At 54.9% G+C, this 16,396-nt stretch overlaps 6 protein-coding genes across 6 annotated transcripts; 3 read left to right on the forward strand and 3 right to left on the reverse strand.

Moving 5' to 3' along the window:
* Positions 1 to 2,687: 2,687 nt before the first annotated feature.
* On the forward strand, positions 2,688 to 3,030 carry ColSpa_04960 (uncharacterized protein; the record flags this gene model as incomplete). Its single annotated transcript, XM_049271172.1, has 2 exons — positions 2,688 to 2,715; positions 2,786 to 3,030. The coding sequence occupies 2 exons, from the start codon at positions 2,688 to 2,690 to the stop codon at positions 3,028 to 3,030; spliced, it is 273 nt and encodes a 90-aa protein (XP_049127129.1).
* Positions 3,031 to 3,219: 189 nt separating this feature from the next.
* On the reverse strand, positions 3,220 to 4,431 carry ColSpa_04961 (homoserine kinase; the record flags this gene model as incomplete). The annotated part of the gene is made up of 3 exons (XM_049271173.1): positions 3,220 to 3,570; positions 3,653 to 3,951; positions 4,002 to 4,431. The coding sequence occupies 3 exons, from the start codon at positions 4,429 to 4,431 to the stop codon at positions 3,220 to 3,222; spliced, it is 1,080 nt and encodes a 359-aa protein (XP_049127130.1).
* Positions 4,432 to 7,401: 2,970 nt separating this feature from the next.
* On the forward strand, positions 7,402 to 7,888 carry ColSpa_04962 (protein Snodprot1; the record flags this gene model as incomplete). The annotated part of the gene is made up of 2 exons (XM_049271174.1): positions 7,402 to 7,632; positions 7,703 to 7,888. 2 exons carry the CDS (start codon positions 7,402 to 7,404, stop codon positions 7,886 to 7,888), a joined length of 417 nt encoding a protein of 138 aa, XP_049127131.1.
* A 1,978-nt stretch (positions 7,889 to 9,866) lies between these two features.
* ColSpa_04963 (putative inactive 1-aminocyclopropane-1-carboxylate synthase-like protein 2) lies at positions 9,867 to 13,490 on the forward strand (the record flags this gene model as incomplete). The annotated part of the gene is given in 4 exon segments (XM_049271175.1): positions 9,867 to 9,912; positions 10,119 to 12,417; positions 12,618 to 13,374; positions 13,392 to 13,490. 4 exon segments carry the CDS (start codon positions 9,867 to 9,869, stop codon positions 13,488 to 13,490), a joined length of 3,201 nt encoding a protein of 1,066 aa, XP_049127132.1.
* Positions 9,919 to 12,442, reverse strand: ColSpa_04964 (uncharacterized protein; the record flags this gene model as incomplete). Its single annotated transcript, XM_049271176.1, has 3 exons — positions 9,919 to 10,030; positions 10,101 to 10,717; positions 10,796 to 12,442. 3 exons carry the CDS (start codon positions 12,440 to 12,442, stop codon positions 9,919 to 9,921), a joined length of 2,376 nt encoding a protein of 791 aa, XP_049127133.1.
* Positions 13,491 to 14,062: 572 nt separating the features above from the next.
* On the reverse strand, positions 14,063 to 15,739 carry ColSpa_04965 (dimethylaniline monooxygenase [N-oxide-forming] 5; the record flags this gene model as incomplete). The annotated part of the gene is made up of 3 exons (XM_049271177.1): positions 14,063 to 14,901; positions 14,970 to 15,644; positions 15,700 to 15,739. 3 exons carry the CDS (start codon positions 15,737 to 15,739, stop codon positions 14,063 to 14,065), a joined length of 1,554 nt encoding a protein of 517 aa, XP_049127134.1.
* Between the last annotated feature and the right edge of the window lie 657 nt (positions 15,740 to 16,396).

The raw sequence follows: 16,396 nt of genomic DNA on the forward strand, positions 1-16,396 counted from the left end.
CAAGCACAGATTGAACGTATCTGTGGGTCTCCTCAGACGCTTGCGATCCCTGGGAAGCAACTGGGTGTCATCGTCATGATGGAATATAGCTTCGAGTTTATATCGTTGAACGGTGGCGCAATAGAAGATCAACACCTCTGTCATTTTGCTCAAGGTAATTGACATGTATGAGGCTTTACGTAGCACATTCGTTAGAGCAATTATACATTGCACATATCGCATATCACAACACGATACTATAATGTAGGTATAATCAAGACTATTCACATCGTTATTCATTTACAGCCGATGTCTTCTGCCTCCAACAATTTTCTTTAAATCAATTCCCCGGTTTGCACAACTAACAAAACTTTCCTTCCATCATGAGATGTCATGTCTACTCACCTGCTCCGCTATCCCTCGTTTCAAGAACGGCAAAAGTCTGGCCAACCCGTCGGGCTGACTCCTGAGGCCAAGCTCATCTTGTGGAGACTGCGAAGGCCCGTTAGACGACAATGTCTTTATTGTCCAGGAGAGCAACTACGATGATCTGACGCGGGTGCCCTATGCTATCAAAGACGCTGCAGACAACATCATCGTCTGGCACGCCATCGCGGAATCGTCACTCACAGAGCCAAAGGTCAAATCTATCGCCGTTGACGTTCATGCCCTGCAACAGTGGCAAGGCCAGTGGCTTGAGAAACACGAACGGCATGCGAATCCAGACGGAGAGGACTGTGCTTATGGACAGCTGGATCCGAAGCTTTACTTTGATTCAGAAGACCAGGCAGACGAGGACAAGGAAGAGGACGAGCCAGAACTGATGAGGTGCTGCGGCACGGACCGGCCTACCAAGTCGCAGCCCTTGGTTGTCGAGGCATCGGATGCTGCCAAGGGCTACGTCACAGTGAGCGACTACATTTCAGCAGTCCATCTGTGGCTTCTGGACCAGCGAAGAGAAGATCATAGCGGCGGATAATGTTTGGAGTGACAGAAAGCCTGAGGACTACGAGAAGCTAGTCGTTGACATCGCGGGCCCGGACACTGTGATGACAATCGACGAGGAGCAATATTTAGTTAGAAAAGGCATGCGTCCAGCTTCTGCTCCAAATGGTTTCGGCTCCAGGTTCACCCGGTGTTTACAGGAGACCCCGCCGCCTCCGGCCAATTACCAGAATATGTACATGGTGGACTGGCCGGATCACCTGAAGCCCATTAAATCCTCAGTAGGTGTAATGTTTGCCATGCATTATGGATCGACTCTTATAAAAGGATACGTGATGCATAAGCTAGAATAACTTGTACTATTCTGACCCAATATCTAGGATACTATGTACTATTCTCAAAAACAAGAAAAAGTACTATGATATTGCAAGCCTAGGCTTAGGACCATCTATATCCACAGGCTGAGCAGGGCGAGTCGAGGTGAGCCGCGCCCAAATTTGCCGTAATAGCCCTCACTGTCTTCTGAGCGAATGCGGCGTTGCCTTATATAAACAAGACCGTCACATCGTGTTCATGTTGGAGTCAGTATACAGGTTCATTTCCTACATAGGAATCAATCCATGAAGGACTGATAACTGGTACCCTAAGGAGGTTTCCAATACTCTTAGCGGCTGGGAAGACATAGAGCCTTCGTGGAACATCTAGGTTAAGCAGACGATTCAGACTCTTCACAACGCCGTTGGCTGATGGGAAAACAGTGATGGGTACACCGTATATTGGAAATATAGGTATTCGCAAGGGGTTGTGGGCAAGCATGATTCCACCACCTTGATTCCTCGCCATGCCAGTCCTCAAGGGCAACTATGGCAACGTTTCAAAAGGATCCATCTGCCTCGCTGGCAACTTTTCTGGTCAGCAGAAGCAAGCTGGTAAGCTTTGGCTGAAGCTCAAGTGCGAGGACGGGAAAAAGATACTCAATTGAAACTGTCAAAAACTCAGAGGGACTAATTTTGCGTCGCCTTTGATATAACCGAAGATTCTATGTAATTGGGGTGGTGGTTGTGTATTCTTTACAAACCTCAATTTTGGCAAAAGAGATTGTGTGTGAACATCAACCAGGCCATTGAGGAAAGGCTTTCTCATGTTTTGCATGAATCAACAGACTATTGTTCGACAGAGGATTAACAAAGAGGTTACCATTCTAGAACAAGATATATAAAGTTTGTCGGAGATACACGTCGTTCATTGTAAATGGCTGGCTTCGGAATTTACTTGCAGGATGTTAGCGTTGCAAGAGTCTATAAACCAAGTTATCCATGTATACTAACGGTCTTTTTCGAACAGACAACTACTTGCGTTGTAGGTTAGAGAACTGTTCTTCAGGCAGAAAACTTCCCAATACTTCTACAGATTGAGATAAACTCTGAGTTGACTAAGTGTGAGATAGCTCTTGCAATTTACCATAAAAGAGCACGATACATATTCAGATGTATGGAGCTTCTTCTGTTGTAAATACTTGTATCGTTGTCCAAAGACAAAGACCGCAGGTTGCCCATTCAGTGTTGAGGATATAGATGCGGTCAAAAAATACTGGATTGTCCCTGATGCTGTCTATTTTCTGGTAAAATCCAACATTATCATGCTGCGAGAGTTTACGCACATGACACTCAGAGTGGCCTATTTTGGTGGTCCCATCTATTTAATCCATCTACGCACCTGTCGTTCCAGGCGTCCATATCCATTTCGGTCAGCAGGCTGGTCAAATGTCCGCCGCCTTGACAGACCGCAGATGTTAGTTGAGGCGATGTAAGATGTTTAACCATTTGCCAGAGAGCCATTGGTATAGCTAAACTTTCTCAAGACTACAGCTCGCCCAAATTCATCGACTCTACGGGTGCCGGCAACGTCTTCCTTGGGTCCGTTACCGCCATTTTCACGAATACAGGCGGCGAGGGTCTGGCATCTGCGCACGGCGCTGTCGTAGCCAGCTTCATCATTAAGCACACTAGCCCGCCCCAGAGGAAGGCGACCAAAGACAATGGACTCTGGAACGGAGAAGGCTTCGAGGATAGACTGAAGCAATACGAAGTCAAGCCCGCGACATAGTCGGAGAGGCTGACTATATGACGTGTGTAGAGAGGACCGAGACCGTCCCGTGGGAACTGAGAATGCCGGTAGTCCTGTGGGTATCATAAGAAGTCTCTAAGATTCCCGACCTCTAAAATGTTTTTAAGAACCCCTTTGTCCCCTTTTCTGTTATTTTTCCGAAATCAAACCGCCCTGGCTTCCCCCCATTCACCGGATGACCTGCGTACCCTCGGCAGGCTCCAGGATCTTCCACTGGCAGCCAACGTTCTTGTCGGCGTTGTTCTCCTTGAGGATCTTGATGATCCTATCGGCAATCTCCTCAAAGTTGCTCGTCGCGAGCGCCAGGATGGTGGGGCCGGCGCCGGAGAGGCACACGCCGAGGAAGCCCGGCTGCGTGCTGGGCGACATGCTCTCGACGATCTGGCCCAGGCCCGGGATCAGGGTCTGGCGGTAGGGCTGGTGGATCTTGTCCTGCATGGCGAGGTGGATGAGCTCCGGGTCGGGCGGCGAGGTTCCTAGGGCCACGGGGAGGAGGGCTATCCTCTGCATGTTGAAGGTCTGTGTCGCGGGTCAGCCATAGACGAGGGGAAAGGAGGGACATGCGGCACGGGGGGTGAGACGATGGGACAAGGCCACCTACAACATCGGGACGGGTGTAGTGCGGCGGCAGAACCTCGCGCGCAAGGTGTGTGGGGACCTGGAAGTCGGGGATGATGGCGATGGCCTTGATCTCCTTGGCCCAGGGGAACTTGATGTGGTGGCCGATGCCGTGGGGCGGCGCCGGCGGGGTCTCGCCGGTATCGACGCCGCCTGCCGGGGCGGGCAGGACTTCGCTCAAGGGGATCTCGATGCGCTGGACATCTTCGGGCTTCAGGGGGCGAAGGTAGGTGCCGACGAAGCCTCCGTACAGTGACGCGCCGACGTTGTCGGGGTGCCTCTCTGGTTTTGTGTGAGCATGAACGCCTTTGGAAGTCCTGGGACCTTCTCACCAATCATCAAGCAAAAGTCAAATAGCCTGTCGAGGTCGAGGTGGTCCAGGTGGCCGACCTCCTTGCCGAGCATGACGCCCGCAACGACGGCGGAGCCGGAGCTGCCAAGGCCGCGGCCGAGCGGGATGGGGTTCTTGATGTGGACATGGGTCTCGACGGGGAACATGCGCTGGCCGTGGCAGCGCAGGACGTAGAGGGCGACGCGGGTGATGAGGTTGACGGAGGGGTCGAGGCTGATGTCGTCGGTGCCCTCGCCCTGGCCCTCGTAGGTGAGACGGCAGTTCAGGGGCTCCGAGGAGGTGGTCTTGGAGCGGTCGATGGTGACGTGCAGCTCGAGGTAGACGGACAGGGCGAGGCCGATGACGTCGAAGCCCGGGCCAATGTTGGCGGAGGACGAGGGCGTCTTGATCACGAACGTCTCCTTGGTCATGATGGGCAGGCGGTGTAAGTCGTGACGAGGGGGTGGGCTGAGAGGGGTTGCGAGATGAGGGGAGGGGTTCAGGTCCGTTCAGGCCTGGTAGGAGATCGACGACGAATGGTCACAATTGATGGGTTTCGGGGAGATACGATGGCTCGGTTCAACGGAAGAGTAGCTCCTCTATGAGATGAGGTTGATTTTGGCTGCAAAGCAGTGAGTTGAGAGTGATCCTGAGAGCCGATCGCCTGACTGATGTCGTTCGTGACTCAAAAAATTTGAGGTCGCCCGATGACCGGAGCGTCTCAGCGGCTGAGCTGTTTCGGTGGGGGAGGGGGAGGGAAGCCCTGTTGAGTGCGGGGTGGCTTCCAGGTCCATCATTGGTCAATGTATGAAGCTCTCCAGCGCCTTATCTTATCACGCCATTCGTCTTTACTCTATTTTGCTTTCACTGCTCGAGGTTCTTGCCAATGGCAACCTCTTCTTCCGACGACATCTCATGCCGAAGCCTACTTTGGAAAGCTATAGCAATATGGGTTAAAGTCGAACACGCAAAGGAGAATTTCGCGCTCCTTTGACGTCAACTGATCTCCATGGACCCTCGCACTGAGACGTCAACTGATTCGGGAATCATACCCAGGACAGTCCAGATGCTCGTCTGATGACAATAACACGCAACATGGACCACAGAATGGCCCATCTTTTGAGGGGCATTCATATCGTGGTCCATCTTATCTGTCGATTTCCCCCAGAGATTTCTGTTGACCGATAGGCGTAGCCAGAGCGGCCTCAATGATCTCCAATGACATTCTTCCTTGTCCTGACATCAACACCCATCATCCCCAAGAGTTCAGGTTCATGGTGCTTGGCGCGCAGCTGATTTTCGGACTTGTCCTTGAAACTAAGACGGACGATCCAACATGATGCCCAACATACTCGGACTACACTTCGACGTTGCTCACAAACCGATGAGGGGCGCCTTTTCTTATGAGCGAAGAGTCGTCCCCTCGAATGCAACGGTTTCGGGGTCAGACGGGTTCCCGCGGTGACGATCGCACACCGCCTCGAGTATCGAGCATCGACCGGAAAGTCTCGAGAAGCAAGCGGGGATTAGGACGAGAGCTCGTGTTTCTGGCGTGTTCCGCCGAGGGTTCGCGAGCCCCACCGCTCATCGCGGATGCCTGTCGGTCAGGTCGGACTCGCATTGGCAGACTCTGGAGCTATGGAGCTGCGTCTCGCAGAGGCGCCAAACGTTTGCGGCCGTGTTCCGGATCTATTCTCGGCGTCGCGACCAAACTCAAAGGCGGCGAAGAGCGGATGCATCGGACGACCCGTGGGGAGACAACACCACTAGCGTGACCGATCCATTTGTTGCGTACGAGTGAGGTGAGACTGCGGTCGTCGATCCGCGCTTGCGCGCTTGTAACGTTGCTGGACGTCGCGGATGGTCAGCGTGAAGCGCACGTAAACCAATGGGCGGAGCAAGCAAAGGGCCGAGGCTGCTTTGCCATTGTAAGCAGCTACGCCTGTTAGATCGTCGGCGGCGCTCATTGGCGTCCCCTACTTGCGGTCACGGCCATGGCAGGATTGGGAGAAGCGTGGATGGACGTCCGCCACAGCCCGTCAGCCAGTGACGTTCCCACCGCGGAGCGCCAGCCTCATCCTTTGTGGGAGAGAGTCGAGGTCGAACGATGCGACAAAGCCCGGCAGCAAGCAACAGGGCCGCAGCGACGCATGCGTTGGCTAAGAAACCCTCTCTCGCGAACACGAGGAAAAGAGAGGCCACCTGACTGCTGCGTCCCGCTGATTTCCACCGGGGGGCCGGCTGTGGAGAAAAACAAGAGAGTATTTTACCCAGCGTACCTGTAAAGACGGCTGTCGGAGAAAACGTTGCGGGAAGGTTGCCCGATGCACTTCGGCAGGCTCGAAGAAAAAAAAGCTCCGCTGCGACGGCCAAGGCGGTAAAGGCGCAAACAAGGATCGACAGCCGCAGAACCTTGACTAGAAAGAATGATACGTACGGTTAATGTTGTCTGCTAATGCTCAATCAAGTCTGTTGATGTTCCACTCTAGTCTGTACTGTAGGTACCTAGCATGCGCCCGGGGGAAGAGGCTGGGCTGGCAAACAAACGGGGGGTGCAAGTGGCGGGACCAATCATGCTAATTCCGAATTAACCTTAGCGGTCTCTGAGTGCTAAAAACAGCAGGAAGACAGCCCTGTCGCCGGGCACCGGCCAACACGCAAGTCACCCGCCGTGGCTCCGTTGCATTGCGGCCAATTCGAGTTGAGCCCGTGTTTGCTCTCCTCTGCCTCCAGCAGCAAACGGCGGCACCAACGCTGGCCGGGATCGGGCTAGTGAATACGAGCAGAATCCTCGTCTCGTTCTAGTGGCCCTTTCCCCACGTCGTCAATACCAGATCCGTGATCGGCAGTGCACCTTCCCTTGCTTCCTAGCCTGGGGCCTTCTGGGTAGCATTCACCTCTCAACTCCCACCTCGGGTTGCTGGCGATACGAACCGGAGGAACCCTGGCCTGGGGAAGCTTGCACCCCTTCCAGCGGTCCATCCCATACGATGTGGCATGTAGGATGGAGCACCCACGCCAAGCCTGCCAAGGGTCCTGTGCCGGCCATGTCACAATATGACGCCCTAGTCGGAGAGGCCACAACGTCATGGGGCCTTTCTTCGCTCTTTTGCGATGGGCGCAGGGGAGGACCTGTTCATTCGCCTCGGCTCGGGGCTGGTGATGGAGCATAATGGAAGAGCATAACGAGGGAGGCTGATGGATCAAGCTGAGTGTCGAGGCTGTATAAAGAGAGACTGAAAGACTCGCCTCATCCGACTTGTTTTTTGGTCTTCATCCTCATCAGCTTCTCTCCATCAGCCTCTCCAACTACCACACACACAACTTTCCAAACAAGCCTCCGAGCTCCATCTATAACACCACCTCACCCACACACACCCACACCGCATACCTCAGCCAACATGCAGCTCTCCGGCCTCGTCACCTTCCTCTCCTCCGTCGCCGCCGCCGCGGCCGTCTCCGTCTCCTATGACACCGGCTACGATGACGGCTCCCGCTCCCTGACCGCCGTCTCCTGCTCCGACGGCGCCAACGGCCTCATCACCAAGTACGGCTGGCAGAACCAGGGCCAAGTCGCCCGCTTCCCCTACATCGGCGGCGCTGACGCCGTTGCCGGCTGGAACTCCCCCAGCGTAAGTTGACCCTTGCCTATGCTCGCTCGAGAGTCTTCCTAGGAGAAACCCATCGACTAACACGTCCCAGTGCGGCACCTGCTGGCAGCTCACCTACAACGGCAAGAGCATCAACGTCCTTGCCATCGACCACGCCGGCTCCGGCTTCAACCTGGCCCTCGGCGCCATGAACGACCTGACCAACGGCCAGGCCGCCCAGCTCGGCCGCATCGACGCCCAGGCTACCCAGGTCGACCTCAGCGCCTGCGGCCTGTAAGCGATTGGGGATACGAGAGGGGAAGAAAAGAGACGATCATGTCACGGTACGACAACACAATTGGGTATTAATAGCGAGGTTTAATCATGGGCACTCGGCACTGCATGGAACCGGCGCTCTTCAGTCATTTGGCATATGCATATTACGATACATTCCTTAGACGATACTAAATTTATAATGAGACTTGGCTTATTGCCTTGGACAAAACTCACGCTTGAACCGGCACGCAAGTGACAGACCATGTGTTTTCTTCATCGAGTTTGAAGAAACACAGAAGTGACTATTCATGTCTTACGGTGTGAGTGAATAGTAGCCCGCCAATTGGAGGTCTTTGCTCTTTTCTAGGCATTGGCACACCAAAGGGTTATGCTGCTTTTAAAAGCATACGACAATTCATTTATCCATAGCACCTTCAATGGTGTCTCAGCTCGAATCACTGTATCAACCTCCCGCATCAGTCAACAGGCATCTTCGGGGATGGCTCGTAATCGCATCTCTACACGATACATCTCCTACGATAGTTACATCTTCCGCTGCTCTACCATTTGAGACGGCCTCAATGGATAGCGGCGAGGTTCAACTTTCAACGTGCTGCCTTGAGGGAAGTAGCATTACTAGAGTAGTGGCACTAACAACTAACACCGCGTCGATAAAAATTTCTGTTTGGGTGTTGAGCTCAGCGCAGGGTCTGAGACGAACCACCGAAGCCTACGGCCACTACTCTCCGCCATATGAACCAACGATCGACCACTCAGCTGTCTCTATCGGCGGCCTACTGACGTCGGTCCGTCGCAATACTACAATCGAACCAAGCTATTTAGTTTGTTAAGACTCTTCCAAATCCCCGGAAAACCTTCAACAGATTTGCGTCTTTAAGCCGTTCGATGTGCCGTAGCCAGCCCGGACCCGGACCCGGACCAATTGTGGATGCGGCGCGCCGAATTCGAGACAAGATCCGGAGTGGGGCTCCCGACCCGACAGCGGGAAGTGTCGGTGAAGGGGGTCGGCATAAGATTTGTCTCGAAACCAGTCGGAACCCACAATTCATGCGGCGAGACCTTGCAAAATTTGCAAACTTCAATTGAAGAGCCTTTGCATCCAATGGAGGCAGCCTCCTCTCCTCCCTCCTCCATTGTAGGCCGGGACCGGGCGACAGCTTTTCGAGGGCACGAACTTCAGCCTCTACGTATATTCGCATATTACTGGAATAGGATATTACGGGAGAAGCGCCGGAACAAGCAGGACATCAGTCATACTGTAGGTTACAAATGTGGCAAACAAGAGCATGAGACGGGAAGCATTGCTTGTGGATCGTCCCTGGTCCTCTGCACAATGAGATCAGCGACGGAGAATGCGTGGCTGTCTTTCTCTTGGGTTCAAGCCAGGTCAGGGCACTATTTTGACCGCCCACGTTGGCCAGACAGAAATGGCGACTTGCCATGACATCTGCAGGTGACAAAGTGCACCGTGAAGAAGTGAAATTGGATTCCGAGCACACGTGAATGGAGGGGTAGGCTAGGTACGTACCTGGTTGTGCCTTGGAGAAATGCACTTTTTTCTGCAGTCACGGTCCAAGATGAGGAGGGGTACCTGGACATAACCCCGCCTCACAGGAAATTTTCTTTGCTTCCAGAGCACTTCCATTCGTTATCTTATCTGGAGTGGCGGGGCCAATCTCGAAATTTTCACGCTGGTCCCCTAAAATTTGTGTGGTCCTGGTCTCTTTGGTGCTTTTTTTTTCACATTGTTTTCCCTTGAAGCTGCTGCGGCGTGTCATAGGTGGTTCGGGCATCAACAAACCAACTGGCCGATACCCCGTTCCTGGTTTTTTTTTTTTCCATCCCCCTCTGGGTTAAAAATCGTAGCGCCAGGTCTCTTTTTCCCTTTCTCTTCTCCCCTCGCTCTCCTTCCCCCCCTTCTTGTCTTTCTCTTCTTCTTTTGCGCGCAGGAGGACGACGAGATACCCAACATACACAAGATGGATAAAGGAAACTTGGTCCAGCTGCTCCAAGCGAGCCAGATCCGTGAGTTTACTCCCCTTTGACGTCCCCGTCGCCCTGTGCCACCCCGGTAGCAAACCCAGTCAAAAACCAGCCTCCGTCATTTCCTCGCCCTCGCTTCTTTTCGCTTTGTGGCTCTCGCCTATTTATACGCTGGTTTTTTTTTTCCTGAGCATCCACTGGAAAAACACAAAGAGTAGCTTTTTGCTAACCTGCTCTCTCCTCTCCAGCCGATACCGAGAAGGTCAAGGCTGTCACGGCCGAGCTGCAGAAGAACTACTACTCCCAGCCCGATTCTCTTCTCCTCCTGATCGAGATCACCATCTCCCACGATGACCCCGCGATCCGTCAGCTGGCCTCTGTCCAGGCGCTGCGCCTGACTCCCAGGCACTGGTCCAAGCTGCCCGCTGACAAGCGTGAGCTTGCCAAGAAGCACATTCTGGAGAGCATTCTGAACGATCAGTCTGCTTCTTCGCGCCACTCCAAGTCGCGCCTTCTGGCTTGCGCCGTCGGCCTCGACCTCGAGGATGGCGAGGGCCAGGACTTTGTTCGTGGAGTCCTGTCCCTGAACACCTCCGACAACGTCGCTCACCGCGAGGTTGGCTCCTACATCCTGTTCGCTCTCCTCGAGAACGACCCCACCCACTTCGCCGAGCAGACCCAGCAGCTTCTCGGCCTCGTCCAGAAGACCATCGTCGACCCTGCCAGCGCCGATGTCCGCCTGAGCTCCGTCAAGTCCGTCGGCGCTCTGCTGATGCTCGTCGACCCCGAGGAGGACACCCAGAGCCTGAACCTCATTCAGCAGCTTGTCCAGCCCATGGTCGAGATCCTCAAGAACGCCATCTCCGAGGGCAACGATGACCAGTACAGAGACGTTTTCGAGGTCTTCCAGTCATTCCTGGCCTACGACTCCGCCTTCCTTGCTGCCCACCTTAAGGACCTTATCCACTTCATGATTGACCTCGCCGTCAACACCGAGGTCGAGGAGGATGCTCGCTCCCAGGCCCTGGCTTTCCTGAGCCAGTGCGCCCGTTACCGCCGCATGAAGCTCCAGGCCATGAAGGACATGGGTGCTCTGCTCATGGTCAAGAGCATGCAGGTCGTCACCGAGATTGACACTGATGACGAGGACGACGACAACTCTCCCGCCAGAACCGCTCTGTCTCTCATCGACCAGCTGGCCAGCGATCTGCCTCCCCGCCAGGTCATCGTGCCTCTCCTTGAGCAGTTCGCTCAGTTCGCCCAGAACCCCAACCCCGGCCACCGCAAGTCCGCCATTCTGTCTCTCGGTACTGCCGCTGAGGGTGCGCCTGACTTCATTGCCACCCAGCTCCAGCCTCTGCTGCCCGTCGTTCTCCAGCTCCTGAACGACCAGGACGGCTCTGTCCGTCACGCTGCCCTCGTCGGTCTCATCCACCTCGCCGACGAGATGGCCGACGAGCTCTCCCCCAAGCACCGGGAGCTCATCAGCGCCCTCCTCACCAACCTTGAGGCCGTCGCCGGCGCCTCCGACAAGCAGAGCGTCAGAATCATTCGCGCCGCCTGTGGCGCTCTCGACTCTCTCATTGGCGAGGGTCTTGACGACGAGCTGATCAAGGAGTTCGGCCCCAAGCTGATTGTCCCCATGGGCAAGCTCCTCGGCCACGAGGACTTCGCCGTCAAGGCTGCTGCTGCCGGTGCCATTGGCGCCATCGCTTCCGCTCTCGGTGGCGAGCAGTTCAAGCCCTACTTCAAGGACGTCATGGGCGCTCTCGGCCAGTACGTCACCATCAAGGACAGCGAGGAGGCCCTTGCTCTCCGCTCGTCCGTCTGCGACTCCATGGGCCGCATTGCCGACGCTGTTGGCGCCCAGGAGTTCCAGCCCTACGTCATGGACCTCATGAAGGCCAGCGAGGAGGCTCTCAGCCTCGACAACGCCCGCCTCAAGGAGACCAGCTTCATCCTCTGGGCCTCCCTGTCCAAGGTCTACGGCAGCGAGTTCGCTCACTTCCTCCCCGGTGTCTTCAAGGGTCTCTTCGACTGCCTTGAGCTTGAGGAGGAGTCCGTCTCCATCCCCGGCCTCAAGGAGGAGGACATCCCCGAGGGCCTGCTGCTCTCTGGCGGCAAGAAGCTCAACTTCAAGGCCGTCGACGAGGACGACGAGGAGGGTATGGATGAGGACGCCGACTGGGAGGACCTCGACGACTTCGCCGGTGTCACCGCCGTTGCTCTTGAGCAGGAGATTGCTCTCGAGGTTCTTGGCGACGTCATCACCCACTCTTGCGGTGCTGATGCCATCAGGCAGTACCTTGGCGACGCCATGGGCAAGGTCGCCCCTCTCGCCGAGCACCCCTACGATGGTGCCCGAAAGGCGGCCATCTCCACCCTCTGGCGCTCCTACGCCCGTGTCTGGCAGCTCTTCGAGGAGTCTACCGGCACCAAGTGGCAGGCCGGCTTCCCTCCCAAGCAGCAGCCTGACGAGGTCATCCTCAACCTTGGCCAAATGGTCGTTGATGCCACCAAGGGCGTCTGGCAAGAGGACACTGAACGGTACGTTTCGAGCAGTCTTTTCCATTTCCCCCTCCCCCGCCCTCAAAGGATGAGTAACTCGCGTTATACCCAGCTCACTCAGACGCACACAATGTGTGCGGTTGCTGAGAACACGTTTGATCACGTCTGACCCATTGGGCAACTTCATGTTCATCATGGCAAAATTTTCGTTGGACAATTGTACTAACGATTACTCTCAGGAGCGTCATTACCGAGATTAACCGCAACATGGCGGCCACTCTCAAGGCTTGTGGTCCCTCCATCCTCACCCACGATGACCTGCTCAAGGAGAGCATCACCATCTTGGGCACTCTCATCACCCGCTCCCACCCCTGCCAGCAGGACCTCGGCGATGAGGAGGAGGAGCAGGAGGCCGAGGGCTCTTCCGAGTTCGACTGGCTCGTCATCGACACCGCCCTCGACGTCATTCTCGGCCTCGCCACCGCTCTTGGCGGTGACTTTGCCGAGATGTGGAAGATCTTTGAGAAGCCCATCCTCAAGTTCGCCAGCTCCCAGGAGTCCCTCGAGCGCTCCACCGCCGTCGGTGTCATCGCTGAGGCCATCAAGTACATGGGCGAGGCCGTCACTCCCTTCACGGACTCTCTCCTGCCTGTCCTCACCCACCGCCTCACCGACCCTGACTCCCTCGCCAAGTCCAACGCTGCCTACGCCACCGGCCAGCTCATCTACAACTCCCAGTCTACCGACAAGACCATCCCCCAGTACCCCGCCGTCCTGGAGAAGCTTGAGCCTCTCCTGCAGATCAAGGAGTCCCGCATGGTCGACAACGTTTCTGGCTGCATCTCCCGCATGATCCTCCGCAACCCCAACCCCGAGTTCGTCGAGCGTGTCCTTCCCGCCGTCGTCAGCGTCCTGCCCCTCCAGGAGGACTACGAGGAGAACGCCCCCATCTACCAGGCCATTGCCAAGCTGTACGACCAGCAGAACCCCACTGTCGTCAACCTCACCCCAAGATCCTGCCCATCCTGCAGGCTGTTCTCAGCCCGCCCGAGGAGCAGCTGGAGCCCGAGACCCGCCAGCTGGTCCAGAAGCTCGCTTCGCTGCTTCACTAGAATGGTGTGTCGGAGGGAGTGATGGTGGAAAGGAGAAAAAAGTTTGTGTTGCCCCAAGGGGCTCTTAATGAGTGATGAGTGGACGAGACCCCATTTTTTACAGTCTGTAGATAGGTTCATAGACTACCAGGGTAGACCTGGATGATTCCCAATGCTCTATCAACTTTTTTATGTTCTACTTCTCATGTCCTTATGAAGCCTGCTCATTGTGGTGATGTCTTGCATCTACCTGATCAGGACGTCACTGTGTGAAAACATGACCAAACCCCAGCACGTCCAAGACATGAACAAATGATTTGTACCTGTGAGTGTTTTGGGTTCTTGGCAAGCTCGGTCTTCATGAACGTCACCCTTAGCCTTCCAACACTGTTCTCGCCCGCCCATTGTTCTTCCAAATATTTCTGAAGCAGCTCCTGCAACACTATCACGACTAGCAAACACCAGGACATGATGGCAGGCTCTCCGTCCGTGGTAGCCAAAACGGGACTCAACTTCACCTCGACAAAGCAGACTTGGCTAGGGTAGCATTCATGACTAGAGATTGCACAATATACACGCACTCCCGATGGTCTTCAGATGAGTGCTTTCTCGCCCGCACTCAGCTTATCCGCGTCGGCATTGGTCCTCAGCAGCGTCTCTTCAGCCAATTCCGTCGCACTTCCCTCGCCAAAAAGCCTCCATTGCGCAGGAGATAAGTAGCCGAAGAAGACAGCGGAGAGGACTTTCAGCGCCCTTAACGGGCTCCCGCTTGTGAACACCCTGCCAAAAAGCTTCCCAAACGAGGGGGCGGCCCCTAGCGGCTCCAGCAGATCATCAATGTATTTCACGAACTCGACCGTCAGTGAATGTCTCTCCGAGTTAATAAAGTGCTTTTGCTGCCGGCTTCGAGAAGTACGGATGTCCCGCATCATCTCCTCCTCGCTCGGGAGCTGTATCTTTCCCTGGATGATGGCCGCGACGTACCGCGCCTGCGCCTCGCAGACCGCGTTTCCAGGACCGATTTGCTCGGTTTGTCCCATGACATACAGGTCCTTCCACCGGGGCGGGACGAGCATCTTGTACAGATCCACGTATGGCGCTGGTGCGTCCCTACTTTCCAGCGCGCCAGGGGGAAGATACGACTCCTCGATCATGTGATATCCCGTGGCGAGGATGACTGCGTCGGCGTCTATGGTGGTTCCGTCTTCAAGGACAACACCTGTCTCCCTGAAGGATGTGATTTTCGATCGGCGAAGAGCGAAGACGCCTGTCTGCAGTTTCTCCATAAAGTCGCTTCGGACAGTTACGTTCTGGTTGATGATGCCGTGGTCTGGTTGAAGCTCTGCCGGCATCTTACCAGCGGCATGGTAAAATAACTTCTCAAAAAGGTATTCCTGCACACTTGGTGGAATCCACGTCTCGCTGGCGCGATCTATTGCCCCATATTAGTAGACTGTACCTTGACGTGTTTACCTAGCCGAGATGCCACGGATTACTCACTATCCCATGCCTCCAACGGCTTCCCAAGGACAAACCGAGGGAGAACCCATGCACCGCGGCGGCTGATGATGGTGAGCTCTTTGGCTTGAGGCCCGACTTCACACGCGATGTCGACAGCGGATGATCCAAGCCCCACGATGATGACCTTCTTTCCCTCGTAGGCGCCTGGTGTGCGATAATAATGGCTATGCACCACCCCGCCCTTGAACTTATCCCTCCCTTCGTAGTCAGGGATGATAGGCTTGCTGAACATCCCAGTCCCGCATACAACCGCGTCGAAGTCCAACAGCTCTTCTCCACGGTCATCTCCTACTTCATTGCTGCTGATTCTCACCTCCCATCTGCCGTTCTTCCCCGGTACACATCCTATAACCGAAGTATTGAATCGAATATGCTTCTCCAGATCGAAATGTGCCGCGTATTCTTTCAGGTATCTCAGATGCAGCTCATGAGAGTAGTAGATTGGGTACCGCGCCGGATCGATTGGAAAGTCACTAAAACCAGTGGTAGCGCTACAAGAGTTGAGAATGACTCCGGCATATATGGACGAATGGGTGTCTGCCGTCGGCGCCGGTTCATAGAGCCATTGACCTCCGAGTGCGTGAGCGCGCTCAAAACATTGCACGGTCAATCCGGCAGCAAGGCACTCTTTGATTGCGGCAAGACCGCTGGGCCCTGAGTGACAGAGCGTTAGTGTTTGGTCGCTTGGTTCGAGCCCCGTCAGTCTTACCTGCGCCGATGATGGCGACGCTCTTGTGTTGCGATGACATATTCACGCGTGAGTTTTTCTGATAGAGCGCCAATTGTGGCAGACGAGAACATAATGGGAGCTGTTGGAGTATATAACTTGAGCCTGAAATACTCTTTCCAGATGATATGCTGACAGGAACACATTACGCCCGCCTCTTGACAACTAATGGTAAATTTGGGGATATATAACGTGAGATTGGATTGCTCCTTCCGGATGAAATGCTGACAGGAACACCTTATGTCCGGGTCTTGACACCTTACCTGCTGCCTGCCTTACAGAGTCCGTACTAAATGCTGACAGCCGCTCATCCAATAAGTGATTTGTCTTTGAGAAAGTGGTCAGCAGAAGCCCAGATCCAACGAATCAACGCAAAGTGAGCATTGAACTGAACATGATTTGCTTGAATATAAGGTTCCATTGAGCCAAATTTTACTCTGCCGTTTTCTTGGCGCCCGCGCATGCAAGGTAAGGAGCCCTTTAGGGTTAGTCGCCATTGAAACGTTCTTCCCAAAAGGCCTCCTACAACTCATTCAGAGTTTCTCAACAAGAGTGCCTACGTTTGATGGTAGTCGAGGCTTGCACTCTGGTGCCGGGCGTTTTGCAGTGAGACATGCCGAACGTCCGGCCGGGCCTCCGGTGAATAAAGGCCCCACTTTCCGGACAGCCAGTTCGGAGC

The sequence above is a fragment of the Colletotrichum spaethianum genome (genome assembly GCF_022836535.1).
Source record: "Colletotrichum spaethianum MAFF 239500 DNA, contig11, whole genome shotgun sequence".
Lineage (NCBI taxonomy): Eukaryota > Fungi > Ascomycota > Sordariomycetes > Glomerellales > Glomerellaceae > Colletotrichum > Colletotrichum spaethianum.